This window comes from Babylonia areolata, chromosome 26, assembly GCF_041734735.1.
Source record: "Babylonia areolata isolate BAREFJ2019XMU chromosome 26, ASM4173473v1, whole genome shotgun sequence".
Lineage (NCBI taxonomy): Eukaryota > Metazoa > Mollusca > Gastropoda > Neogastropoda > Buccinidae > Babylonia > Babylonia areolata.
Window position 1 is genome coordinate 7929044 of NC_134901.1, and position 27770 is coordinate 7956813.

Below are 27770 nucleotides of genomic sequence, written 5' to 3' on the forward strand. Positions count from 1 at the left end.
TTGCATTTTATATTTCGCTGACCTATACGGCAGAACTGAAGGCTGCAGAGTTACTATTTTTCAAGCGTCTTTTCCCATTATGTCTCACACCTTTGGGCGTTGGTGTGAAACATGATATCCATCAAAGAATCCTGGTGCTTTCATTCAGTATTAATACAGGACAAAGGAAGATATATTACACACACGGCAATCATATTATTTGTACGTATCTACGTACATTAACATTTATAGCTGACAACATTTGAGGTGCACCGTGCCTTGTGGCATAGAGAGGGTTGTGTCACACATACTCACAGTGTGATGTGATTTGAGAGAAAGACAAGATCGCACATATTACTCGCTCCAATAACAGTACCCATGATGGAAACTTAAAGACCAGAGGGTTTCACAATCATATGTTTTTAAGAATGTCATGCATCATTTTTAGTCTAAGCACTGACACAGAGAACAGGAAGTGAATTCCTGAAAATCCTGTGCACACCGAAGCGCCCAGTTTGTTTATTTAAGTGTTTTGCAGTTTTACGAAAAGGTGAATCATCTAACTTCCCATGAATCTTAAGCTGTTAGTGTTTAATGATGTGTCATTTGTATTTGGATGTTAATTACTGTGCACCCCCGAAAACGGAGTATGGCTGCCTACAGAGCGGGGTTAAAAAGACACCACAGGAAGAAATTCAGTCCTTTACCTCAAGACTGAGTACTGTCCCATATAACTGTCCAATACAAGATTGAAACAGATATTTTAAAATCTTGAAATTGAAACTATTAATTCCTTTGAAGTATTTTTTTTCTTCTGTTTACTTGTTAAAAAAAATTCATATCATTCATTTCTGTATGTAAACAATTTTTGTTTTTTCACTTTCAGAATTCTCTGATTTCCCTCAAAATAATTGTTATTCTCCTACATTGTTTTCTTAGGTGTTTTTTTTTTTTTATTGTTGTTGTTGTTTTTCCTGTTTATTTTCTGCATATATTTCTGTTGTTATTTTTTCTTTCTGTTTAAAAAATGATAATTTTCAGTTTGTGAAAATGTACAGTGGAGTGTTTTGACAGTCATGGCAGGCATGAGAGGGCCGGGCCTGCAGTGCGTGAGTAAGGTGGAGCTGCGGATAGAGTGTCGCAGCCTGCGAAACCGGGACACCATGTCCAAGTCTGACCCCTGTGCTGTGCTCTTTCTGCACAATGGCCACAAGTGGATGGAGGTGAGAGTTTATCTTAAGAGAGTCCATTTTTATTTACACACACACACACACACACACACACACACACACACACACACACACACACAATCAATTAGTATGACTGATTTCTGATCACTTGCATCAGATGATGCTGATCCCTTCTTGAGCTTTTTTCAGATGGTTCATTTTCAGACACACTTGCATTAAAGTGAGTGAGTGTCATCAGTATCATTTTGAGGATGCAAAGATTTACAACTATTTTCCCAATGTACCCCTTTTTCCACTGTGTTTTCCAAATTTGACAATAAGATGCTTATATGTGTTATTTCCTAGGCTTTTCATTCATAAGGCATTACTGCTTTGATTTTGATTTTCAAACTGGTTTGAAAATTACTGGTTTTGAAAGTGGTTCACTCGAAGATTTAGGTCACCAGTCAAGATCACGGATGGAAATATATATATATCTTGGTTTATTCCTGAAAACAGAATATAGCTGGGTACCTGACTTTGATGGACTGGGAAAGGTTAGAATAACAGGAGAGGATTGGCCGATGCCTTCCAATGCTGAGCACGAGACACAGCGGAATGAATTCACTGCCTCAATAGCGAAAAAAGGCTGTGAGACCTTTAACCTTTTAACTTAACCAGTAACACTTCACTCACATACATAAACTGAATACTGGAGTTATATGTCACTAACACAGAAGAAGCAGATTTTTGGTTTATAAATTTGTGTGTGTGTGCAGTTCTCTTTTTGTACATAATTACTTCTTTACTTCACGTGGGTGTTGCAGGAAGGTCGGACTGAAAGCATCAAGAATGAACTGGACCCACGCTTTGTACGAGCCTTTTCCCTGGACTACTATTTTGAAATGGTGCAGAAAGTGAAGGTGGCAGTGTATGATATGGACAACTCGACAGACTCGCTGAAGGACGATGACTTCTTGGGACAAATCGAATGCACGCTTGGGCAGGTCAGTGGGTTTTTCTTGTTGTTTTTTTAATTTTGTGTGTTTATGTGTATTGGTGTAAGTATGAATGTGAAGCTGGCAGCGTATGATATGGACAACTCAACAGAGTCACTGAAGAATGATGACTTCTTGGGACAAATTGAATGCACACTTGGGCAGGTCAATGGGTTTTTCTTGTTGTTTTTTTAATCTTGTGTGTTTATGTGTATGGGTGTAAATATGAATGTGAAGCTGGCAGCGTATGTTATGGACAACTTGACAGAGTCACTGAAGGATGATGGCTTTTTGGGACAAATTAAATGCACACTTGGGCAGGTCAATGTTTTGTTGTTGTTGTTTTTGTCTTGTGTGTTTATGTGTATGGGAGTGGGTATGAATGTGTATGTATTTGTGGGCATGGATGTACAAACACATATGTGTGCGTATGTGTTAATGCATGTGTGTGTTTACATGTGTGTGAGTGTTAGTATGTGTGCTTGTGCATATATGAATACATGTGTGTGCTTGTGTGTATGTGTGTACTTGAATGTGTGACTGTGTGTGTGAGAAAAAATATGCAGGTGTGTGTGTTTGTGTGTGTGTGTCTGTGTGTGTCTGTGTATGTGTGTGCAGTTTCTCAGATGTGAACATGTGGAAGGCACAAAGAAAATGACAGTGTATGCAACTCAGTGTTGTCATGGATGTTTTTTGTCATGGCTCATGGCAGTTGTCGAAAATCTGAATGGTCATGGTGTGTCACTGTGTGTTAACAGCTGGTGTCGGGCAGTCCTTTCACACGTCATTTGCTGAAGAAAGATGGAAAGAAGGAAGGAGAAAGCAGCATTACTGTATGTATTTGGGTTGGCAAGAATTGTAATTTGTGCAATGTGTGTCCCCTGAAAAGAGTATGGCTGCCTACATGGCGGGGTACAAACAGTTATACACGTTAAAGCCCACTCATGTACATACGAGTGAATGTGGGAGTTGCAGCCCATGAACAAAGAAGAAGAGAAGTGCAATATATGTGCATGCACAAACAATGCATATGATGTCTTCGTACAGGATTCCCTTTTTGTCTGCTGTCCCCCACCCCTGCCCCCCCTTTTTTTTTTTAGATAACACAATCAAAGTCAGATAAATGTCACTTTCCTATAAAAACATAAACTGATTTTTGTTCTTGCACCATATTTTCACACAAACAAAAGCCAGTACGCACGCTTGCACTCTTTTTGTGCGCATAATTATGTTGGTAGAAATAAGCAGAATCTAGAAGAGAAAAGGAAGACAGAGAGTGAGCCTGTGAATAGAAAATGGAGGGAAATGTATTATCAGGGCTTTGAAGATACTGTATGCATTTGTCCTTGTATGAACAGTTGTGTATTCTGCTTTTGTAGGTTCATTCATTCAAACAAAGCATTGTTGTCCATGTAAAATGCTGTATTCAAAATTTCATCACTATAGAACATCGGTTTTCTAGTTTCTGTTTCATAACTAAAGAATATCTGTTTTCTAGTTTGTATGTGTGAGGGGGCACCTGCACATTCATGCGTGATTCTGTGAGAATATGTGTGTGAGAATGTTTTATTTCTGTATATGCTCTGTGTGTGTGTGTGTGTGTGTGTGTGTGCATGCATGCGTGCGTGTGTGTGTGTGTGTGTGGGTGGGTGTGTGTGTGTTGTGTAAGATATAGTTACGTTTCTGTTTCACAGATCCGCACTGAGGAAATCAAAGAAGGCAGTGAACTGGTGGAGATGCTGTTCAGAGCCAAGAAACTGGAAAATAAGGTGTGGGCTTCGGTGTGTGTGTGTGTGCGTGTGTATGTGTCTGTCTGTCTGTGTATCTGTCTGTGTGTGTGTGTGCCTATCTGTGTGATATTATGGATTACATTATGCTAATAATGTGTGTTTCTGCGTGCATGTATATGTCATATAATATGTATATGCAGTATTTTGAGTGAACTTCTGGGTTTTATTTTCCTCTTTTTAAGTCTGGTAGTGATGGCCTTATGGCAGAATGTCCTTGGATGTGAACTGACCCAGTGGGGTGAGGGGCGGGGGGTTGGAGCGGGGTGAGGGGGTCTTTTCATGTACAGTTTTAGGTGTTCAAGGATCTCATCAAAAGCAGGTTGTCCTTGGATGTGAACTGACCCAGTGTCTGGCATGCTGACACTGTTAACAGTAAAATCTTTACACAGTGATAAGGTTAGGGTGGCAGTACACATCTGCAGGAGAGCAATCTGTGAGCTGGTTTGCTGTTTCATCTCAGGATCAGCAGCAGCTTTTTGTGCATTTGGAATACTAACCCTTTTTTTTTCTTCTCCTCTGGAGGATATAGAGTAAGACCTGGGTTGGACTGGGTGGAGTTGCATCACATCCTTCTGGTTTATAGTACACTGTTTCTGTCCAGGCATGTAATCATTGTCAGAAGCCCTGAATGCCAAAAGACTGCATTCTGAATCAGTCCTTTATTGCGCTGAGTTTCTTGGATGTATTGATTTTCCATGGGCACTGAGAAGTCACTGAATCTGACATGGATTATTGTTTTTGACTGTATTCTGTGGAAGAAGAAAAATACTCACCAAGTGAACATGTCAGCCAGTGACTCTCTACAAATGGGTGGGAGAGATTCAAGCTATCAACTCAAAGTGATAGTCTGAGTGCATTTGTAGGCTGATCAGCATACTTTTTGTATGTTATGGACAGATATTTCATGTAATGTTAGTGTAAAAACTATAGTCATTTTTAAAAATTCACACACAAGTGATGTCAATTGATGTTATAAATTCCAGCCACCAGAATAAACCAAGTGCAAAGAAAGGGGAGTGGTCTGCTCTCCTTTCTTTATTGCTGTTGTTTTTGTCTTCTTCATAATCTTCAGCATTTGTGATTGTGACAATGAAGGTAGTGATCAGTATATGTGTGTATGGATGTGTTTGTGTGCATAGGATTTCATGGGCAAGTCCGATCCCTTCCTTCAGTTGTCCAGTTTGACTCGTGATGGAAACCAGCAGGTTATCTGGAAGACTGAGGTGAGTTTGTACTTGAGCTGCTACTACTCCTGAAGCTGTTGATTTTTTCTTTTTTTTCTTTTTTTCTTTTCAATTTTTCAGGGAGGTGTCGCTACATTTGGACAAATCCATATATGCTATAACACATCTGCTTGGCTGACCAGCAACATAACCCAACGCGCTAAGTCTGGCATTGAGCTCATGCATGTATTTTTGTGTACCTATCAGAGTGGATTTCTGCCACAGAATTTTGCCCGAGGGCAACACTCTCGTTGCCATGTGTTCTTTTCCAGTGCACAAAGTGCGTGCTGTACACAGGACCTCAATTTATCATCTCATCTGAATGACTAGATGCTCAGTTTGATTTTTCAATCAAACTTAGGAGAAAGGGCGAGAGCAGGAATCTTCTTCTTCTTCTTCTTCTGCGTTCACTCGTATGCACACAAGTGGGCTTTTACATGTATGACCGTTTTTACCCCGCCATGTAGGCAGCCATACTCCGTTTTTGGGGGTGTGCATGCTGGGTATGTTCTTGTTTCCATAACCCACCGAACGCTGACATGGATTACAGGATCTTTAACGTGTGTATTTGATCTTCTGCTTGCATATACACACGAAGGGGGTTCAGGCACTAGCAGGTCTGCACATATGTTGACCTGGGAGATCGTAAAAATCTCCACCCTTTACCCACCAGGCGCTGTCACCGTGATTCGAACCCGGGACCCTCAGATTGACAGTCCAACGCTTTAACCACTCGGCTATTGCACCCGTCGAGAGCAGGAATCAAACCCAGACCCTCACAGACTTTATGTGTTGGCAGATAAAACTGAAGCTGTTGATACTGCTGCAGTCAGTGTGGTTGTACCCATATCTCCCTGTCATCTGTCTGAAATGCTGCCCACTGAACCATTGTGGTTATTTACTTTTATTGACTCTTTGGCTTTAAAAACTAACTTGATGTAAACGCCCTGTCTTAGTTGTCAGTGTGTCCATCTATCAGTTTGTCTCTATATGTGTCTGTGGTAAATCTTTTGAATTAACAGTGATATTTTCTCAACCACTACAAATTGTATGGGGACCTAACCTGATTGAGTGGTAGTTAGGAAAAGTATCTTTTTAGTTATTCTTTGTATGGTTATATAATAAGAAATATGAGAGATCAAAGATCATATCAAGGTCATCACTTGACAAAGTACAAACAGCTTTTTGATCTCTGATGAAATTCAGAGTCAGAAGTCAAAGGTCTAGTTTATATCATGGAATGTTAAAAGAGAACGCTTGTATAAGAGAGAATGTTGCATCTAGTTGTTAGACTGGTCATCGTGAGAGCAAATCCCTGTTCTGATTGAGGTTCAGGAGATATACCTTGGCATGATAGAAAAAAAGTGGAAGTATTTTAAAGGTTAGGTTTATATTGAACATTTTGAGGCAGATTGTACTTGTGTCTGTGGGATTACCTTGAGGTGACATTTTTTTCAGTCCCACCATCTGCACCATTTCAGTACCTTCAGGTGACTTTTTTCTGTGACTATGAAGTCAAGTTAAGTTTCTGTGTTTTTTTTAGAAGTCAGTTCGCTTGTGCTCAAACATAACATTTTAAAACACAATAGCAGTTTAATCCTAATAAAATCAACAGTTAAAAGTATATCTTGTTCCGTACACTTGTCTTTTTTTCATCCTGGTTTTGATAGACCATGACCAAACTGAAGAAGTAGTGTAAAACTGAACTTTTGGTCAAATATGGGTGAATTTTTTTTCCAGGTTTGTTTCTAATTGTTGTTGTTTCTTTTCCCAAAATGTATATTTTGGAGATGTTTATGGACACTGCAACCTGTGTTGTTGTCTGTGATGATCAGGTGGTGAAGAACAATCTGAACCCTGAGTGGCAGATGTTCTCCATTCGCCTCAACACGCTGTGTGGTGGGGACCGATCCCAACCCATACGGGTGAGTAGCCGTGGTTAACTTGGCTGTGCGTGATCTGCCATTCTTCTGAAGTCTGCGTTCAAATCTACCATCACTGTTGTGGAGAACTGTCAAATACTTTGTCTTCAATTTCATGAAAGAAACCTCACAAGCAGCATCTTTACAAATGTGACTTAAACTCTTTCATTCAGCGGTAATTCCCGAAGAAGGTGTGATTGCTGAAAATTTGATACGGTGATAAAGATGTTGTCTGTCATTATTGGGGTTTTGTTGTTGTTATTGTAGGTGGTTGTGATGGTGTTTTCTTGCTGGTGATGCTGCTGTTGTCTTGTTTGCTTCGCTATTTTCATGCCTTTTTGGGTGTTATTGTTATTGTTTGGGCAGTTTGCACAATTTTTTCCAATCTGCTTTTGCTGGATCATGAAAATGAAAAAATTGCTCCAAAGTAAATTTCATGTAAAGAAAAAAATCTGCCCTTTGCAGATGGAATGAATTGAAATATCTGTTTATCTGAGAAATGCTTTTTTCTATCTTCAAGTGAGTGCAGGAAAATGTAGACATTGCCCTGTGACACACATAAACCAAACACAAAAATGCTCACATATACATACATATGTTTAAATGCATATTCACTCACCTAGGAACATGTGCACACATATATACTCTTAAACACACTTACACAAATATTAACAGTTGCACAGACAAGCACACATGCCCGTATATAAACAAACGAATGCATGCAAGCACGCACACACACACCTACACTCATGCACTCAAACACACATGCACACTTAACATTTGCATACCTTTATTTCTTCCCATTCATGAGGTTCCATTCCCATGCAAATATATTCCTGTGTTTAAAAAAAAAAAGTGGACTTAAACAGGGTTTTTTACCGTGGTAGTTAAACAGTCATACAATTTGGATCTTCACAGGAAGGATGTACTCACTATTTTCATACCTCTGTAAGCTGGTGAATTCTGACATGGATTACGAGACCTTAACAGGCATTGTTTGTTGTTGTTGTTTTTTTTGTTGCTGTTTTTTCAGTCTTATGTTTTTGTATTTATAGACATGAACAGAATTCAGGTATGAGGAACTCTCTCTCTCTCTCTCTCTCTCTCTCTCTCTCTCTCTCTCTCTCTCTCCACACACACACACACACACACACACACACATATATATATACACATATATGTATGTATATATAGATATAGATATATATATAGATATATATATATATATATATATATATATACTTAGCTGTAAAATAGGAAGAATCCCCCATCAGGTAACCAGCAAACAGGTAATGTATGATTATACCAGCCAGTGAAATAGTAGGTAGGACCACTTAAATTTTGAAATTCAACATATCTAAAAACTAATTACACCATTGGAAAGAACATAAAAAAACTAAGTTCACATGCAAATTTTCATTGCATTATACCCAGTAGTTTTTAAGAAAACGGCGTCTAAAAATGTGCAAAAATGACGCATTTTGACAGATTTAACAAATTGCTATTTTTAGACTGTCATAAAATTTTAAGATGAAGACTTACCACATTGTTCTTTGCTGTACTTGGTTCCACCAATACCTAGTTTATGCTGAATTTTTTCTGGCCTACTCAAGAACATGTTTAGAGAGAGACAGTGCCTTCAAAATAGCAAAATATTCAGTTTTGTCAAGTGTCGAATGGCCTGATTTCACAGTGATAACATGCTGACTTATAATGCTGATATCTCAGAAAGTTTTCATGCTACAAAAACATTTCAGATATGTGCATGTTCAGAAAAGCATGTAGAATACAGTTTTTGGAAGACTTTATGCTATCAGAAATGCAAATAACAATGAAAACAGTCACAAAGTATATGGTTTTTAGTAACAAATGAGCAAATTTTTTACAATCATGATACTATGCTGTCAGATATCACCAGAGTAATTGTAAATGTGCATATCTGACATAACAGAAGTCCAGTCATTTCAGCATCCTTGATTTGCAGTTCCCTTTCTTTTTCACTCAGTTTTGCTTTAAGAAATGACACCTCCTCTGTCGTTGTTCTTAGTTCCTGTGTGATAATGTCCTCATTTTTTTCTTTGCTGCATGCTGGCTCTGGGTCTGAAGTAGGAGGTAGCTGTTTGACAGTTTTTTGCTTCTTCCTGCTGTCTCTGATGACCTCTGCACTTTCAAAAGGAAGTTCTAAAAAATCTTGAAGTGCACTCTCTCCCCCTGGTTTACTTCTGTTTTTACGCAGGCGAGCCTCATCTGCTCTGAGCCTCCCCAGTTTTAATTTGAGCTGTTGGGTTGGTGGCAAATCTCTGACCAGGTGTCATTTATGCATTGTTGCATCCTTTATCCTCAATATCCTAGCTAAGTGACATACTTCAGACACAAGACCAATAGGACAACTGAGTAAAGCCTCACAGTCCTCTACAGTTCCTTTCAAAAGATCTGCACGTGTAATTCCAAACTTCTGACAGGAGGGGCCAGGGAAGATGCATGAATCTTTCCTTTCTTGTAAAAAACATTCAGCACCACTGATCGTTTCACACTTGCTGAATTCCTTAACTATTGACACCACATGTGGAAAGGTACACTCTGGGAACAATTTGTGTAGAAAATGTTTCATTTCCCCCCAGGTTTTGTTTTCTTGATGCTTTAACATATTTAACTGCATCAAGAGTTTGTTGTTGGATGGAACCTTGGGTGCTGATGGTGGTCTTCCTCGTCCACTGTGTGCAACAGTCGCCCTTAAGGCTTTATACTGATCATCATCTGAAATACACAGGCATGAAATTTGAGACAGCTCTAATGCTTTAAAATACTTTTTTTTTTCATTTCATAGATGCTTTTGCATATATATCATTTATATGTGTGTGTGCATGAGTGTGTGATGAATGTGCACTGATACATGATCTACTAATTTCATTACTACTCCACTGTAATGGTTTCACTTAAATTGATGTAAGTTTTATGTAACAACATATCTTAAACTTATTTCATGTTTACTAATCATATAAGTTATTTATTCTTTACATCATTTACACACACACACACACACAATAACTAATCCATACTCAGGCAACCTCATGTATGCAGTTCAACAGACACTAACTCTGTGCATACACTCTTAGTATATAAGATACATACTAATGCGCGCACGCATGCACACACGCACGCACACACGCACACACACACACACACACAGACGCGTGAAATTGTCTTGGCGTTTGATGACCAGAACAGAAGTGGAAAGATACACGTGTTCCCATGCTGTCCGACGTCGGTCACAATATTAAACCATCAGTCCGCTCTCACTAACTCAAAACCCTTGTACAACAAAAAATTACTGAATAATCTGACACTTCATCTTCTAGATACAGCTGTCGATCGCGGTAAATTTTTGAATAAAAGATCATAATTGTGCTAAAAAATAACGTGACTGACGAAGCGTTACTGTTCCCAGTTACACATCAACACTGCTGAAGCAAAGTTGTTAGGATTCATCCAAACCCACAAAAATCTAAAAAATATGATTTACATTTATTTTCAAAATAAACATATTGAAAAAAAATTTGCTTACAAACCTGTAAGTTGGCGTGTTTTCCATTCTTCAAACGATGATGACGAGCAGACGGCTTCGATTGCCGCCATGGTCGAGCAGCGTTGCGGGATCCGAAATCGGTCACTCGTTTTTCTTCCAAAGCGTGTTCGAGACTCTCTCTTTATAGAAAAGCCATGAATTGCACTTGAAAGTGCATAGTTTAAACTTTCTTTTCTTGTAATTTGCTCGTGATTTGAAACACTGGTTCGTATGTTATAGGGTCGCAAACATCAGTCTCACACTTTCGCTGCGACTTTCAGATCTACTTTCTGTGAAAACCCCAACAAATTTCTAGCAGATCAAAACTTGAGAATCCTGGCTTGCCAGTGACATGGTTTCTAAATTTATACATGGCCAAACAATGCAGCGCGAAACGATCGAGTGACACACATGTTATTCTGCTCGCGCGGCAAGCACGGCGGAGTCTGTCACCGCAGTAAAAATCGACGCGACACCCTTTGTGTTTGAACGCCCGGCACATACCAGTTTGACTCGAATGATAAAAACAAATACCACAGGAAGATAGATGAAAGAATGAACTTTATTCCAGTATAAGATTGGTGTCATTTAAATAAGTTTGGTAGTGAAACGAGCGAGTTGAAAATGGTCAAATTATGGGTCTGGACTGCGCTGTTAACCACAGCCACAGTGGCCGCGGACCGACCTAGAAATAGGAATAATCATAATTCTTCATCCGTGAAAAATTTCCAGAATTTTTACACCACAGACATTCCTTTTGAAACAACATGTTAACAGTTTAGCTACTGCGTCCATCAGTGGAGGTGTGGGGAGGGGGCAGGGAGATAAGTTAAAAATGATGGTTGTCTTGTTGACTGTTGTAGTTTGACGTGTTTGACTGGGATGGGGATGGTTCGCACGATCTGATTGGAGGATTCAACGCCACACTGGATGAGATGCTGAAAGCTGGGGATGGAGGAGTGAGTGTGTGTCTGTGTCGTTAGCTGTGTTTCATTCTCTCTTTCTTTCGTTCTCTCTTTCCTCTTCTTCTTCTTCGTTTGTGGGCGGCAGCTCCCATGTTCACTTGTATATATACACGAGGGGGGATTTTACGTGTATGACCGTTTTTACCCCACCATGTAGGCAACCACAGTCCATTTTTGGGGGGTCTCTTTCTTTAATTTAACACCTTTTTACTTTTTTGTGGGTTTTATCCTATTACATTCCATCAGATTTTCATATTTATGATTAAACACATTCAGAGGCTTTTAAAACTTGATGATACCCATAACTGGAAAAGCAGGAAGAGTATCTTTGTATTTTTTTAACCAAGTAAATCAAAACCCGCATGAAATGATTATGTTTTTTATTTACAGGCTTCTGATTATTTGAAATAAATCATTCACATAGACCGAACATGTTTCGGTTTATGTGAAAAGATATTAAAGAAAGAAAATTTAGATGCTAATGTACAAATTACGACAATGTGTTGATAGGGCTTATTAGTAGACCTTGTTGGTAAATCTTTAGGGTTAAAGCCTGGAACTCTGTCTTGCAGCAAATCAACAAGATATTCTCTATCGTCCTGAACAAAACTAAAATTTTGTGGTGATGCATGCTGTATGAAATATTTCAGTGATAGATTGTCAAATGATATCTATTTTACTGACAGATGTGCATTTCATATGAATTTGGACAAGGTCTGTGATTAAAACTTCTCATATTTCGAGTTTCATATATTTGTTCATTGTCTTGTATCTCGTAAAAAAAAAAAAAAAGGTCTTTAAATGATCTCTGTGTGTGTTTGTGTGTGTGTGTGTGTGAGTGTGTGTCTGGGTGCGCACCCTTCTTTGTGTGTGAGTTAACGTGAATGTATTTTTAAAGATCCTTTATTCAGCAATTATAGTAAAAGTGAGATTTAATTTGACTAAATGTTGACCAAAATGGACTCAGAATTAAATTTTAGTAGTCCAGTTTTTATTCTTCTTTCCTTTAGCAGTTAACCAGCAAAGTAATTTACCTCAGAGTGAAATGAAAATTTTGGAGTTTAGTCAGGGTTATAAATCAAGGTTTGTTTTAAGGTTGTCTTGTTTGTTGTTGTTGTTGTTATTTTATAGCAGAGTTTAATGATATGTTCTTAGCTTATGCCCTTAACTCACTCCAGACGATGGAACGCTATAGCGTTCCTGATGTAATGTAGCGTTCTGGACGACGGATCACTATAGCGGTTTTGACAATTAAAAATTTATCCACGTTTTCCTCATGGGGTAGCATAACAATCGCAGCTACACCAGGCATTGCGAACGTGTCAAAGGTCGAATGGAAAGTTTCTTCATGAGATTTCGTAAAAACACACTCCACAGCAAGCCAGCGAGTTCAGGACCCCACACGACAAGCTAATCTGTATACGTATCGAAAATGGCATCGCAGGCGATACAAGTAGAAATTCTTGGAGCAAACTAGGTCATGACAGTGCCTTTTACCACTACTGAAGTGATTGAAATGCTTCAAACTGAAGGTTTCAACATCGACGAGGATGATGAAAACGTTGAATAAAGTATCTGCAGTGAAGAAAGCTACCAGCAAGAAGGTACTGACAGTGACTCAGCTTCTGAGAGCCGTGAAGAGGGAGGGGGGTGGGTGTTCACACAATGTGAGGAGAGAGATTAGTGGGTCAAGTACAGTGAGTTTCATTCAGTTACTTTATGTTTTGTATTTTTTGTGATTTTTTTTCCTAACCCTAACAAATGGGTCGTCTGTTGGGAAAAGCAAGGGAGAGAACTGTTCGTCCGGAGTGAGTTAAGATCAAGGTGTTCAGGGCTTGGGCCTTGGTTCAATGAAGGTTGTGTTGTTAAGAGAGAGAGAGAGGGGATAGAGAGAACATGTCAGAATATTGACGACCAGTGCATTATGAATTGATGCAGGTGTCATGGCCATGCATCAACCAGAAGAAGAAGGATAAGAAAAAGAGTTACACAGATTCTGGAACTGTCACCCTTGCCAAGTGTCAGGTCAGTGAGTTCTGTCCCTCGTGTCGGTGTGTGAGTGTGTGTGTGTGCTTGTGCATGCTTGAATATGTGTCTTATTTGTATATGTGCATATGTGTGTGTGTGCATGTACATGCAATATGTTATATATGTATGAGTATGTACGTTTGAGTGAAAATATGGAGCTGCCAGTAAGGCAACTGTTTCCTTTTTTCCATGTTCATGATCAGTGGGTTTGTTTCTAATATTGCTGTGTGTGCATAATTGTATGAGATTGTGTGTGTGTGAGTGCGTGTGTATGAGTGCGTGTGTATGAATATTTTCATGTGGTGTGCATTTATGCTGCATGTATGTCATATGTATTTCAAGGGAGGTAAGATGTTAGTGGAAGAAGGAATATATCAATAAGAAATAGTTCTCAGTTTGCACTAGTCAATCGCTCAGTGTCCGTGAAGGAAGAATGGATAGAGAAGAAATAGTTCTCAGAGTGCACAAGTCCATGTCGTTGAAGGATGAATGGTTCAAGAAGAAATAGCTCTCAGTTTGCACTAGTCAGTCGCTCAGTGTCCGTGAAGGAAGAATGGATAGAGAAGAAATAGTTCTCAGAGTGCATTAGTCCATGTCATTGAAGGATGAATGGTTCAAGAAGAAATAGCTCTCTGTGTGTACCAGTCAATGTCGGTGAGTGAAGAATGGATAGAGAAGAAATAGTTGTCAGTGTGCACTAGTCAGTGTCGGTGAAGGAAGAATAGATAGAGAAGAAATAGGTCTCAGTGTGCAATAGATAGAGAAGAAATAGGTCTCAGTGTGCAATAGATAGAGAAGAAATAGCTCTCAGTGTGCACTAGTCAATGTCAGTGAGGGAAGAATGGATAGAGAAGAAATAGCTCTCAGTGTGCACTAGTCAATGTCAGTGAGTGGAGAATGGATAGAGAAGAAATAGTTGTCAGTGTGCACTAGCCAATGTCAGTGAAGGAAGAATAGATAGAGAAGAAATAGCTCTCAGTGTGCAATAGAGAAGAAATAGCTCTCAGTGTGCACTAGTCAATGTCAGTGAAGGGAGAATGGATAGAGAAGAAATAGTTGTCAGTGTGCACTAGTCAATGTCGGTGAAGGAAGAATAGATAGAGAAGAAATAGCTCTCAGTGTGCAATAGATAGAGAAGAAATAGCTCTCAGTGTGCCCTAGTCAATGTCAGTGAAGGAAGAATGGATAGAGAAGAAATAGTTGTCAGTGTGCACTAGTCAATGTCAGTGAAGGAAGAATAGATAGAGAAGAAATAGCTCTCAGTGTGCACTAGTCAATGTCAGTGAGTGGAGAATGGATAGAGAAGAAATAGCTCTCAGTGTGCACTAGTCAATGTCAGTGAGTGGAGAATGGATAGAGAAGAAATAGCTCTCAGTGTGCACTAGTCAGTGTCAGTGAGTGGAGAATGGATAGAGAAGAAATAGTTGTCAGTGTGCACTAGTCAATGTTGGTGAAGGAAGAATAGATAGAGAAGAAATAGCTCTCAGTGTGCAATAGATAGAGAAGAAATAGCTCTCAGTGTGCACTAGTCAATGTCAGTGAGTGGAGAATGGATAGAGAAGAAATAGCTCTCAGTGTGCACTAGTCAATGTCAGTGAAGGGAGAATGGATAGAGAAGAAATAGTTGTCAGTGTGCACTAGTCAATGTCAGTGAAGGGAGAATGGATAGAGAAGAAATAGCTCTCAGTGTGCACTAGTCAGTGTCAGTGAAGGGAGAATGGATAGAGAAGAAATAGTTGGCAGTGTGCACTAGTCAATGTCGGTGAAGGAAGAATAGATAGAGAAGAAATAGCTCTCAGTGTGCAATAGATAGAGAAGAAATAGCTCTCAATGTGCAATAGATAGAGAAGAAATAGCTCTCAGTGTGCAATAGATAGAGAAGAAATAGTTGTCAGTGTGCACTAGTCAATGTCAGTGAAGGAAGAATAGATAGAGAAGAAATAGCTCTCAGTGTGCAATAGATAGAGAAGAAATAGCTCTCAATGTGCAATAGATAGAGAAGAAATAGCTCTCAGTGTGCACTAGTCAATGTCAGTGAGTGGAGAATGGATAGAGAAGAAATAGCTCTCAGTGTGCACTATTCAAGTTTCAGTGAAGGGAGAATGGATAGAGAAGAAATAGCTCTCAGTGTGCCCTAGTCAATGTCAGTGAAGGAAGAATAGATAGAGAAGAAATAGCTCTCAGTGTGCAATAGATAGAGAAGAAATAGCTCTCAGTGTGCACTAGTCAATGTTGATGAAGGGAGAATGGATAGAGAAGAAATAGCTCTCGGTGTGTGCCATTGTTCTGGTCAGGTAAGGGGAGATTCCTGGCTGACAGTCTGTGTTTATCACATGTTTGCACAGGCTATCACATTATCAGGGAAGGTACTGTGATAAATGCTTTGAACTTTTCTTCTGTTTACAGATAACCAAGGAGTTTTCTTTTCTGGATTTTGTCTTTGGTGGCCTTCAGATAAGTCTGACGGTATGAATTTGAATTTTTTGTTGTTGTTGTTGTTTGTTTGTTTCTGTTGTATTGCTCAGTTTTGTGGAACTAATGTTGTGAAGATAAGATTTCTTTGAATGCTGTTGACTAGTAGATTTGTCATGTCTTTGGCACTGTTTTAAAGATATGTATAACCATGATTTTTTTTCATACTGTGAAGTTCCCATCTCGCCATGAAAATGTATACGCACAAAATGCAGTCTGTAATCTTGCATAAAAGTATGTAAAAAGTTACTCTTATTTGAAATGCATCCAGACTGTAAGAATAATAGCATGAAATAATGTAAATAAAACATGATACAGACTGGATCACATTTAAGAGATAAACTACTCACACTGATTGTTGAATAAATGTATGTATAAGGGGCAAACTCTTTGTGAGAGATTCCAGTATTAAGAATGACATTCATTTTTCAGTTTCTTTTATTGAGTGACTTGCCATCAGACACATAATCATCAGAAACTTGCACACGCATGGACGGACGCACGCATGCATGCACACACACACGTATACATGCATGCACTCATGCACACACAAGCGCACACACACACGCACACACATACACACACACACACACACACACACATACACACACACACACTGTGTGCACATGCACACACATATGCATCCATGTGCGCATGCACACACAGAGACACACACACACAGCACATACACACACACACACACACACACACACACACACACACAAATATCACTTAACAGTGAAAAGGCGTTAAACGAAAGAAAGGAAGAAAGAAAGAAACACACACACACACACACACATAACACACACACATAACACACACACACACACACACGCACGCACACACGCACACACACAAAACATACATATTCATGAACACAGTCACATGCACCTACTGAGACACAGACCTACATATAATGGGCGTGTGCAGCCCATCCACACATCAGCCCATATGTTTGTTCTTTCAGCTACCCATCTTCACTCCAACTGCAGCTCCATCTGTCTGTCCTTCCTTTCTTTCCTTCCATCAGCCATCCATTCATAGATACATCACTGTATGCCCTGCCTGTCCATTGTATGTTATGCTGTGTGTGGGACAATTGCCATTGATTTCACTGCCTCCAATAGCAACCCCAGGAACCCTGTATGTTATGTTGTGTGTGGGACAATTGCCATTTATTTCACTGCCTCCAGTGGCAGCCCCGGGAACCCCGTATGTTGTGGTGTGTGTGGGGCACATTGACATTGATTTCACTACCTCCAATGGCAGCCCTAGGAACCCTGTATGTTATGGTTTGTGTGGGGCACATTGACATTGATTTCACTGCCTCCAATGGCAGCCCTAGGAACCCTGATTGATTTCACTGCCTCCAATGGCAGCCCTAGGAACCCTGATTGATTTCACTGCCTCCAATGGCAGCCCTAGGAACCCTGATTGATTTCACTGCCTCCATTGGCAGCCCTAGGAACCCTGATTGATTTCACTGCCTCCAATGGCAGCCCTAGGAACCCTGATTGATTTCACTGCCTCCAATGGCAGCCCTAGGAACCCTGATTTTGATTTCACTGCCTCCATTGGCAACCCCAGGAACCCTGCATGGTATGGTGTGTGTGGGACAGATCGCCATTGATTTCACTGGCTCCAACGGCAACCCCAGGAACCCTGACTCTCTGCATTACGTGGACCCCATGAGACCCAACGAGTACATGCAGGCCATCACTGCTGTGGGTCACGTGGTTCAGGATTATGACAGGTGGGCATGTGCATGGTTGGGGGCACGGGTGTGGTGTGTGGGTGGTGGTGGTGGTGGTGGAGGGGTGCGGTTACATATGCTTGTGCGTATGTGCGGGGAAGGGTGGGCACAGATATAATGTGGTGTGTGTGTGTGTGTGTGTGTGCACATGTGAGCATGTGCATGCATGTGTGTGTGTGTGTGTGTACATGTGATGAGTGTGAAGTGTGTGTACATCATGAAAAAAAAGCACAGCAGTAAGTTTCCACATCACAAGCCATGTTTCCCTCAGAACACAAAGCAATAATGACTATTAGATCGACAGCAATTTCCAGATAATGTGCTGCTGTTGCTATGGCAAATGATACTAGTAGATTGATGGCAGTAATCAGATACTGTTGCAATGACAAAAAATACTTTGTGGATTGATTGCAATTTCCAAATGATTTTGTTGCGTCAAAAAATAAATTGACAGCAATGAACAGATACAGTTGCTGCGACAAATAATACTTTGTAGCAATTACCAAAAATATGTTGCTATAACAAATTATGTTTTGTAGGTTGATGGAGTGAACATATCCTGTTTTTGCAACAAAGAATACTTTGCGGATTGAGAGAGCAATCAGATACAGAAACTGTGACAAAGAATACTGTGTGGATTGAGAGAGCAATCAGATACAGAAACTGTGACAAAGAATACTGTGTGGATTGAGAGAGCAATCAGATACAGAAACTGTGACAAAGAATACTTTGTGGATTGAGAGAGCAATCAGATACAGAAACTGTGACAAAGAATACTGTGTGGATTGAGAGAGCAATCAGATACAGAAACTGTGACAAAGAATACTGTGTGGATTGATCGGAGCTTCCAACTCTTGTCAAGTGCTGGTAGGAAAAATCAGAAAATCTGGAAGGGTCCTTTTTAATTTGGTAGGTGCACTCAGACTCTGAGCCACATCAGCAAACATATATTTTATCTACTAGGCAAACAAACACTTGGGCCAACCTGCAACACAGTGTAACTGCTACATTCGCTGATTGGTTCACTCAATGCTTTTCCAGTGTAAACGTGCACACGATTAGCTGAGCATATCACATGAGACCAAGGTTAGTAGTGACTGCCTTGGCCTCGTGACTGATAGGTCTAGAGCATCTGGGTAATGTTACGACAGGAAAGCATGTTACTATGCTATATAGTTGAAAATGAACTTATTGGAACAGTTTTGACGTCGGCATAACATTGGAACAAACGAAGAACAAACAAAATATTGCGAAATCATAACAGTTGGCATCTCTGATTGATAGAAATTGTCAAGTACTTCACCTGTGACAAAGAATGTTTCACTGATTGATAGTGATTACCAGATGTGTTGCTGTTTCAAAGAATTACTGAACATAGCTTTATAGCAATTTCCAAATACTGTTGCCGCTGCAAAAAATTATACTATGTAGACTGATAGAAGTTACAAGATACTGCTGCGGTGACAAAGAATATTAGCAGTTAACCAAACTCTGTTGCTTCAACAAAGAATTATACGATGTAGACAGATAGAAATGACTGAAAATTCTTTTGCTGTGACAAAGAATACTGTACAGGTGAACGATAGTCATCAGATACTGTTGCCCATGTTTCAGTGATAAACTGTTCCCTGTTCTGGGCTTCGGGGCAGCTCTGCCCCCCACCAACCAGGTGTCTTTTGAGTTTGCTGTCAACTTCCACCCAGAGAACCCCTTCTGTGCAGGTGAGTGGTGTCACTGGCTGAATCACACAGTACCCAAAGCACTCATCTTTAACTCAGTACAGCCAGTCCTCTCTTCTCCTCTACACAGACCCCTAGGATGTCCAGTGGGTGTCTGAATGACCCAACCTTTAGCTTCCGTCATCAGAACTGTGGTATTCTTTGTCAACATTCACCTCTTCAATATAAGAGCGTTCCGCTTGTAATATTTTGATGATGGTAATTGGGATGAAACGCTGTTAACATCGTCTCTTTCGCCGTTCATATGGAGAGAGTTAACTCAAGTACTGTTAAATTGCATTTTGTTATTTCATGTCTGTTTGTTTTTAGTGTGCTGTTTTATGCCTGTCCTTTGACTGTGATTGTTATTGCATGTATATGGTTGTGATGATGTATGTATGATTTACTCAGAGTTACTGTTGAACTGCACACGGTTATATGTCTGTGTTTTTAGTATGCCATTTTTTGCCTATCTTTTAACTGTGATTATTTATTGCATGTATATGGCTGTGATGATGTATGTATGATTTACTCTAAGTTACCTTTTAAGGGTTTTTGTTGTTGCTGTATGCTGTGATTACTGATTGCATGCATGGTTTGCTCTAAGTTGACATCGAAGCATTTGAATGTCTTTTATGTATACATGTTGAATGAATGATTATTGTGAATTGTTTTTGTGTTTTACACCACGAATGAATTTCTCTTGGTGAGATAACAAATCAGTCTGTATTCTGAGCATTGCAGCAGAGGTTGTGATAATAACAATCATGATGGTGATAACTTGATCATAGAACTGATGGTGATGTTGATAAGAAGCCACTGGGTGTGATGTGTTGATGTCTGGTGAACATAGTAACAGTGTACCTGGACTTGTACATGAATTCGGTTTGTGATGTTTTGGCGGTGGTGAGAAAAACAAAAATGAAAAAAAACTTGAAATTTTCATATTCTTTGTTACGATATCAAAGAACATAGCAGTGGAAGAAGAGTAGCTCTTCCTTTTTTTTTTTTTTCTTTTTTTTTTTGTATGATAATACTGAAACACGTGATCAACAGGCAGAGATGCCAGCTGTTACATTTTCACCATATTTTGTTACGCTCGATCACAGTTTGTTCCGATGTCAGGCCAACGTCAAAATTGTTCTGACAAGTTCATTTTTGACCACATAGCATGGTCACATGCTTTCCTGTTGTGACATTACCCAGACGCTCTAAACCTATCGATCATGAGGCCAGGGCAGTCACTACTAACCTTGGTCTCACGTGATGATGCTCAGCTAATCATGTGCGTGTTTACATTGAAACAGCGTGAGTGGACCAGTCAGGTTAATGGTAGCAGTTACACCGTGGTGCAGGTATGCCCAAGTGTTTACATGCCTTGGAGAAAAAATGAACGTTTGCTGATGTAGCTTAGAGTCTGAGTGTTCCTACCAAATTCAGAATGTCCCAGTGGGCGCAATAGCCGAGTGGTTAAAGCGTTGGGCTTTCAGTCTAAATGTCCCGCCTGATGGTTAAAGGGTGGAGATTTTTCCATCTCCTAGGTCAACGTATGTGCAGACCTGCTAGCGCCAGAAACCCCTTCATGTGTATACGCAAGCAGAAGATCAAATGCTCACGTTAAAGATCCTGTAATCCATGTCAGCATTCAGTGGATTATGGAAACAAAGACATAACAAGCATGCATACCCCTGAAAACAGAGTATGGCTGCCTACATGGCAGGGTAAAAACGGTCATGCATGTAAAAGCCCACACATGTACATACAAGCAAACGTGGGAGTTGAAGCCCACAAACGAAGAAGAAGATTAAGGTTCCGACCAAATTTCCTGATTGTTCCTACAAACAACTGACAGTTTTGTTGGCATCTGTGAACAGGTATTGAGGGAGTCCTGCAGGCATACCAGAACTGCATCAGACAGGTACAGCTGTACGGCCCCACCAACGTGGCTCCCATTATCCACCACGTAGCAAGGTTCGCCAAGCAGGCTCAGGATCAAGAGATGAACGGCAAGGGGGCCGCTGTCAGTACTATCATATTTCTTCTGTCGCTGTCTTTTGTTGTTGATTTTGTTTGGGGTGGGGGGGTAACTGTTGCTGTCTTTGTAATTGTGTCCCTTGCTTTTTCTGCGAGTTATTTTTTGTTGGGTGGGGTGTGGGGGGGGGGGGGGACTATTGCTGTCTTCATAATTGTGTCCCTTGCCTTTTCTTTGATTTTTTTTTGTGGGGGGGGGGGAGGGGGTAACTATTTATTTTGGGGGGTAACTGTTGCTGTCTTTATAATTGTGTCCCTTATCTTTTCTGTAATTCTGTCTCGTTTATTTTTCTGGGTAGTTGTATGTGTTGCTGTCTTTTTAATTCTGTTGTATTTTCTTTTCTGGGTAGTTGTTGCTGTCTTTGTAATTCACTTTTTACTTTTCTGGGTAGCTGTTGCTGTCTTTGTAATTCACTTTTTACATTTCTGGGTAGCTGTTGCTGTCTTTGTAATTCACTTTTTACTTTTCTGGGTAGCTGTTGCTGTCTTTGTTATTCTTTTCTTTTCTTTTCTGCCTGTCTTTGATACCATATCACAGACACCAGATCCTTAATGCTGTGACTTTGTGTGTGTGTGTGTTTTTTCCCTCTTACTGTGTCTTTGCTGTCCTCTCTATATTTTCCATTCATTTCTTTACATTTGTATTTTTATATTAATTTGAACATATATCAAAATTTAGAAAAAACATACACATGTTCTTCTTCAAATTAGTGACCAAACAAAAAAATATATAATCATGAATCAAAGAAAAAAGGACTTTATTTATTTGAGGGTTTTTTGTTGTTGTTTTTTGTTGTTGTTGTTGTTGTTATCTGTTGTTGTTCTTCCTCAAAATTAGTGACCAAAAAATTCTGAATCATGAATGGAAAAAAAAAAGACTTCATTTATTTGTGATTTTTGTTGTTGTTGTTTGTTTGTTTGTTTGTTTACTGCTGCTGTCTGTTGTTGTTGTTGTTGTTGCCCTAATTCAGTGTTGTCTGCCGCAGGCTTACTTTGTCCTGCTGCTGTTGACGGACGGAGCACTGACAGACGTGGACGAGACCATAGACGCCATAGTGAGGGCCTCATCACTGCCCATGTCCCTCATCATTGTGGGCGTGGGGGGGGCCGACTTCTCTCTGATGAACGTGTTGGATGGGGATGACGGGGTGCTGAGGTCGGCCTCTGGTCAGCGCGTCGTGCGTGACATTGTGCAGTTTGTTCCCTTCCGGGAGTTCAAGCATGTGAGTTATGTCAGTGTGTTTGTTCTGTGTGTTGTGTGCGGTGTGTGTTGTGTGCGTGTGTGTTGTGTGTGTGTGTGGTGTGTGTGTGTTTGTGTGTTGTATGTTTGTGTGTGTGTGTGTGTTGTGTGAATGTGTGTGTGTGTGTGTGTTGTATGTTTGTTTGTGTGTGTGTGTTGTGTGTGTGTGTGTGTGTGTGTTTGTGTGTGTGTGTGTGTGTGTGTGTTTGTGTATGTACTGTGTGTGTGTGGAGTGGGGATTTCTGACTCTGTCAGTTAGTGAGAGTGTTTGTTTTGAGTGCATGGATGTGTCTGTATGTACATATACATACATGTGAAAGTGTGTGCATGTTTGTGCATGTCAGGGTATTAACACGAGTATGGGAGTGTGTCTCTGTGTGTGCACACATGCAAAATGTTATAGTGGTATATTCTGATCAGCATCAGTCAGTATGCCTGCACTTTATCTCAGCTGATTGAGTTGCCTTCTGCAATCACCAGTATGTATGACAGGACATAGAACAAAATCCCAGCACAGGAACAGGAGTCATAATGGCTGCCGGAAAAAGAGGGCGCTAGCCAGCTGGACAAAGGGGAGGTTACCTACTTCCAGGAGGTTATCGGCCGTAGTTCCGTTTTCTCCGCATAGGCGGAGTCTGCACTAGTTGGGTCATGGTAAGTATGTTATTTAAACGTAATTTTAGATAGAAAATTTCCCTTAAGTTGCCTGAATGCAACAGTTTGGATTCTTCGTAAGGCAGTGGATTCAAAGACTTGATACTGCACTGACATTTGTTTTTGTACCTTGCCTTCCCTGCTGTCCCAAGTGGCATTGCTCACACACTGCTGATTCTGAATCCACCCAGCCGTCCTTGGCTCTTCCTGTTACTGTCCTAGTCCACTGTCACTGTAGGATCATGAGTAGATACACAAGAGGACACCCTGCACTATGATGATATGAATACTTATACAGCACTTATCCTTGGACAGAGACCAAGCTGTAAGCACTTTACAAACACAGAGTCATTTGTCACAACAAACTGCCTGCCTGGGTTGAGCTGATTGACATTGACAGCTGCCGTTGGGCACTCATCATTCATTTCCTGTGTCATTCAATCAGGTTTCAGTCACACACATACACACTCATACAGTCAAGTAACATTTGTATTTGTATTTGTATTTCTTTTTATCACAACAGATTTCTCTGCATGAAATTCGGGCTGCTCTTCCCAGGGAGAGCGCGTCGCCATACTACAGCGCCACCCATTTTTTTTTGGTATTTTTTCCTGTGTGCAGTTTTTTTTATTTGTTTTTCGTATTGAAGTGGATTTTTCTACCGAATTTTGCCAGGAACAACCCTTTTGTTTCCATGGGTTCTTTTACGTGTGCTAAGTGCACACGGGACCTCGGTTTATCGTCTCATCCGAATGACTAGTGTCCAGACCACCACTCAAGGTGTAGTGGAGGGGGAGAAAATTTCGGGGGTTGTGCCGAGATTCGAACCAGTGCGCTCAGATTCTCTCGCTTCCTAGGTGGACGCGTTACCTCTAGGCCATCACTCCACTCCACTCACATTTTACATGTATGACCATTTTGTTTATTTACTCCGCCATGTAGGCAGCCATACAGTTTTCGGGGGGGTGCAAGCTGGGTATGTTCTTGTTTCCATAACCCAGTGAACGCTGACATGGATTACAGGATCTTTAATGTGCGATTTTGATCTCCTGCGTGTGTATACACATGAAGGGGGTTCAGACACAAGCAGGTCTACGCTTATATTGACCTGGGAGATCGGAAAAATCTCCACCTTTTACCAACCAACCACTGTTACTGAGATTCGAACCTTGGGACCTTCAGATTGAAAGTCCAATGCTACAACCACTCGGCTATTGCGCCTGCTGAATCGTTTCAGTGGTGTCTGGTCTGATTCAGCAAGGGCAGGAGACTGTCTGCTAATCCTCCCACTGATGACAGTAATGGTCTGTATATGGAGAAGACTGAATGAATGCATTTTTTTTACATGGAGACCACCATCGCATTCCTTCAGTGATCATCCCTTTGAATGTGCCAGCACCAAAGACTGACATGAACTTACGCCAGGCACAGAAGTAGAAAGGAAATCAAGTGCTTAGGTGCCTTTGTCTGAATGCGTTGTCAAGATTGTGTGTATGCATTTTCTTGATTGTTCAGTATCCATTTGTACTTGGTCCATGTCTGTATTATGTCTGCATGCATGTGTAAATTTGTTTACATTCATATGTGTATGGACGTGTGTGTATACATGAATATATATATATATATAGAGAGAGAGAGAGAGAGATTAACTCATTCTACTCCAGGTACAAGATAACTTGTACCATGATTACTTCCCCTGTGGACCAAGTACAAGTATTCTCTTCCCAACACACTATTCCAGTTGCTTTCTTTTTTGCTTGTAGCAGCTGGTATTCTAAACTGAACTGTTTACGGATTCCGGAAGCATAAAAACGAAGCTTTGTTTGACAGGTTGAATAAACAAGTTTCCATCGATTTTCGCTGTTTTGGTGAACCACCCTGTTTTTTCTGCAGTGGTCTCATGCAGTGCTGGTCCAGGGGAGTTGTAGCAGACATGTGGCTGTCAAGTAGAATCAGTAAAAAACCACTTTTTTTTTTTTAAATGACAGAAAACAGTACTGCCTTGACCTTGTTAACCCTAACTGTCACTGTGTTTCAGACATCGGCTGATCAGCTGGCTCGTCACGTGCTGGCAGAGATCCCCAAGCAGGTCAGCGGTTACTTCAAGATGCGGGGCCTGCCTCCCAACACTCCCAGAACTGGCCCCGCCCCTCCTCCCCCTCAGTAAAGTATCCAGCTGAACATGTGGAACCAAGGGAATCAGACTTGCCTGTCACACTGTTCATCTCAGCAATTCATCTTTTTTTAGATTCAAGTTTGGACACTGATAGGTTACCTCTATTTTTTTAGGTCTTACTATTGCAACAGTTCTAGTCACAAGTGACACATTTTCATATGTCCAGTTTAGTCAGTGGTTAATAGTTACCTGGAGTATTTTATTGTCCAGAATCTTACTCGTCTAACATTTGTTGGATTCTGCTGTCAGAAATCTGATTCATCTTTCCAAGTGTTCAATGTTTGTGTCAGAAAATTGTTCTTTATTGAGTCAGATTTCTCTGTCAGAAAAAGATATCCACTTCCTGGAATCAAAAGGTTTTTTTCTGTTAGAAATCTTATTCATCATTACAGGTGTTGAATTTTGCTGTCAGAAACCAGCTTTCCAGATGTTGTGTTTATCTATCAAAAATATTATTCAGCTTAGCAGGTGTTGAAGTTTGCTGTTAGAAATATTAGCTTTCTAGGTGTTGAATTTTGCTGTCAAAAATCTTGTTCAGCGTTACAGGTGATACATTTTGCAGCTTTTTTGGTGATGCATTTTGCTGTGGGAAATCTTGTTCAGCATTCAAGGTAATGATTTTTGCAGCTTTTTAGGTGTTGTATTTTTGCTGTCAGAAATATTATTCCACTGTCCTTTTTCCTCATAAGGACTGGCTGAATAGTAAGGGTTTCTGCAATGCTGTATTCATGGAAGCAAATCATCTTCCTTCACTGATGACCTCTAAATGCCTAGTTGTTTGTTTTCAGACGTACTCATTTTCAGTCCCATTAAAAAAAATTTTTTTAAAGATACTGCTGTGCATCCTTCCATCATTTTGATGAGAAAAAAAAAGTGGCATTATTTTATGTTGTTCAAGTACCGAAACAAACTTACCTGCAGGTGTTTTGATTTTGCACACATATCCCACTTACCTGCTTTGATGACTTCAGGAAGATGATGAACAGTCCTTAAAGCTATGCACAGAGAACTGGATGTTTTCCTCTTTTTCCTTTCAGTGAACCAGAACACACCCACGCCAAGCTTTGTAGAAAGAGTGTTCCTCTGTTTCACACTTCCCCGGGTAAATCATTCTCTCCAGTCCACTTTTTTTCTTTTCTTTTTTTTGTCACTGAATGCTCAATGATTTGGAAGCTGATTTGCTGCTTTTACGTCTTGAAAAAAAAAATGTATACAGCAGATTTGTTTTTTAAATGCTCCTGGATTTAAAAGTTCATTTGCTGTTTATGCAGTCATGGTATCATTGCTGATGACTTTCTGATGTGTTATTATCCTGTCATTCCCAGTTAATGTTTCATAATTGTCCTTTATTTGCCATTACAAAATGTAGTAGTTATGAAGAAAGCCTACATGGGGGGCACCAGTGCCATTGTCTTGTTACAAGTGAAGGAGGTTTACGTTGAAGGGGTTAAGCACAGTGACCATTGGACATGATGAAAAACCATTGTGTCCATCATGACCCATCAACAGACACACTGCAGGCCCCTTCACAGGGTTGAAGTTATAGAAGTCTAAGCTTTTTTTTTTTTTTTTTTTTTTTTTTTTTTTTTTTTTGTAAATAGAAGTGGGAATCAGGATGTCATTTGAGTGTCCACTGATGACACGTGGTGGGTGCTTATCTTTCTTCTCTTTTTTTTTTTATCACTGTATACCAATGTGCATATTAGTGTGTATATTTGAACACATGTTATGAATATATGTTCATTCATTTATTTTGTTTATAATGGTTGGGGTTGGGGGGGGAAGGGGCTGGGGGGGGGGAGGGGGGGCAGCTTTTTCATATTGGTTTATAATTACAGCAGGTAACTTGAATTCAGATTATTAGACAGGTAACAGTGATTGCATCCCTTCTCCAGTGAATGCCACACCTTTATTTGTTTGTTGGTTGGTTTGTTGGTTACTCGGGATTCAGTTATTTTTCCGTAAGGCCAGTGTAGCACTAATCTTTGATGGTCATTGGATGCTGCTGCTGTACTGGTATGGTCAGTAGTTTGAATCGCATATTACATAGATTCTGCTTTTTGTGGTGTGTTCGTGTGTGTGGACAT

The 27770-nt window shown here is 40.2% G+C and overlaps 1 protein-coding gene across 1 annotated transcript in view; it reads left to right on the top strand.

Moving 5' to 3' along the window:
- LOC143300258 (copine-3-like) overlaps nt 1-27239 on the top strand; it is a 27357-nt gene extending 118 nt beyond the window's left edge. Inside the window, exons 2-15 of the mRNA XM_076613851.1 lie at nt 1054-1202; nt 1976-2155; nt 2905-2979; nt 3841-3915; nt 5076-5159; nt 6995-7084; nt 11510-11605; nt 13550-13636; nt 16046-16105; nt 17731-17864; nt 19479-19585; nt 21457-21602; nt 22600-22836; nt 25546-27239. Coding sequence (XP_076469966.1) covers nt 1056-1202; nt 1976-2155; nt 2905-2979; nt 3841-3915; nt 5076-5159; nt 6995-7084; nt 11510-11605; nt 13550-13636; nt 16046-16105; nt 17731-17864; nt 19479-19585; nt 21457-21602; nt 22600-22836; nt 25546-25674 — 1647 coding nt within the window. The 5' untranslated portion in view covers nt 1054-1055 and the 3' untranslated portion in view covers nt 25675-27239. The remainder of the gene's footprint in view (nt 1-1053; nt 1203-1975; nt 2156-2904; nt 2980-3840; nt 3916-5075; nt 5160-6994; nt 7085-11509; nt 11606-13549; nt 13637-16045; nt 16106-17730; nt 17865-19478; nt 19586-21456; nt 21603-22599; nt 22837-25545) is intronic.
- Nucleotides 27240-27770: the final 531 nt, after the last annotated feature.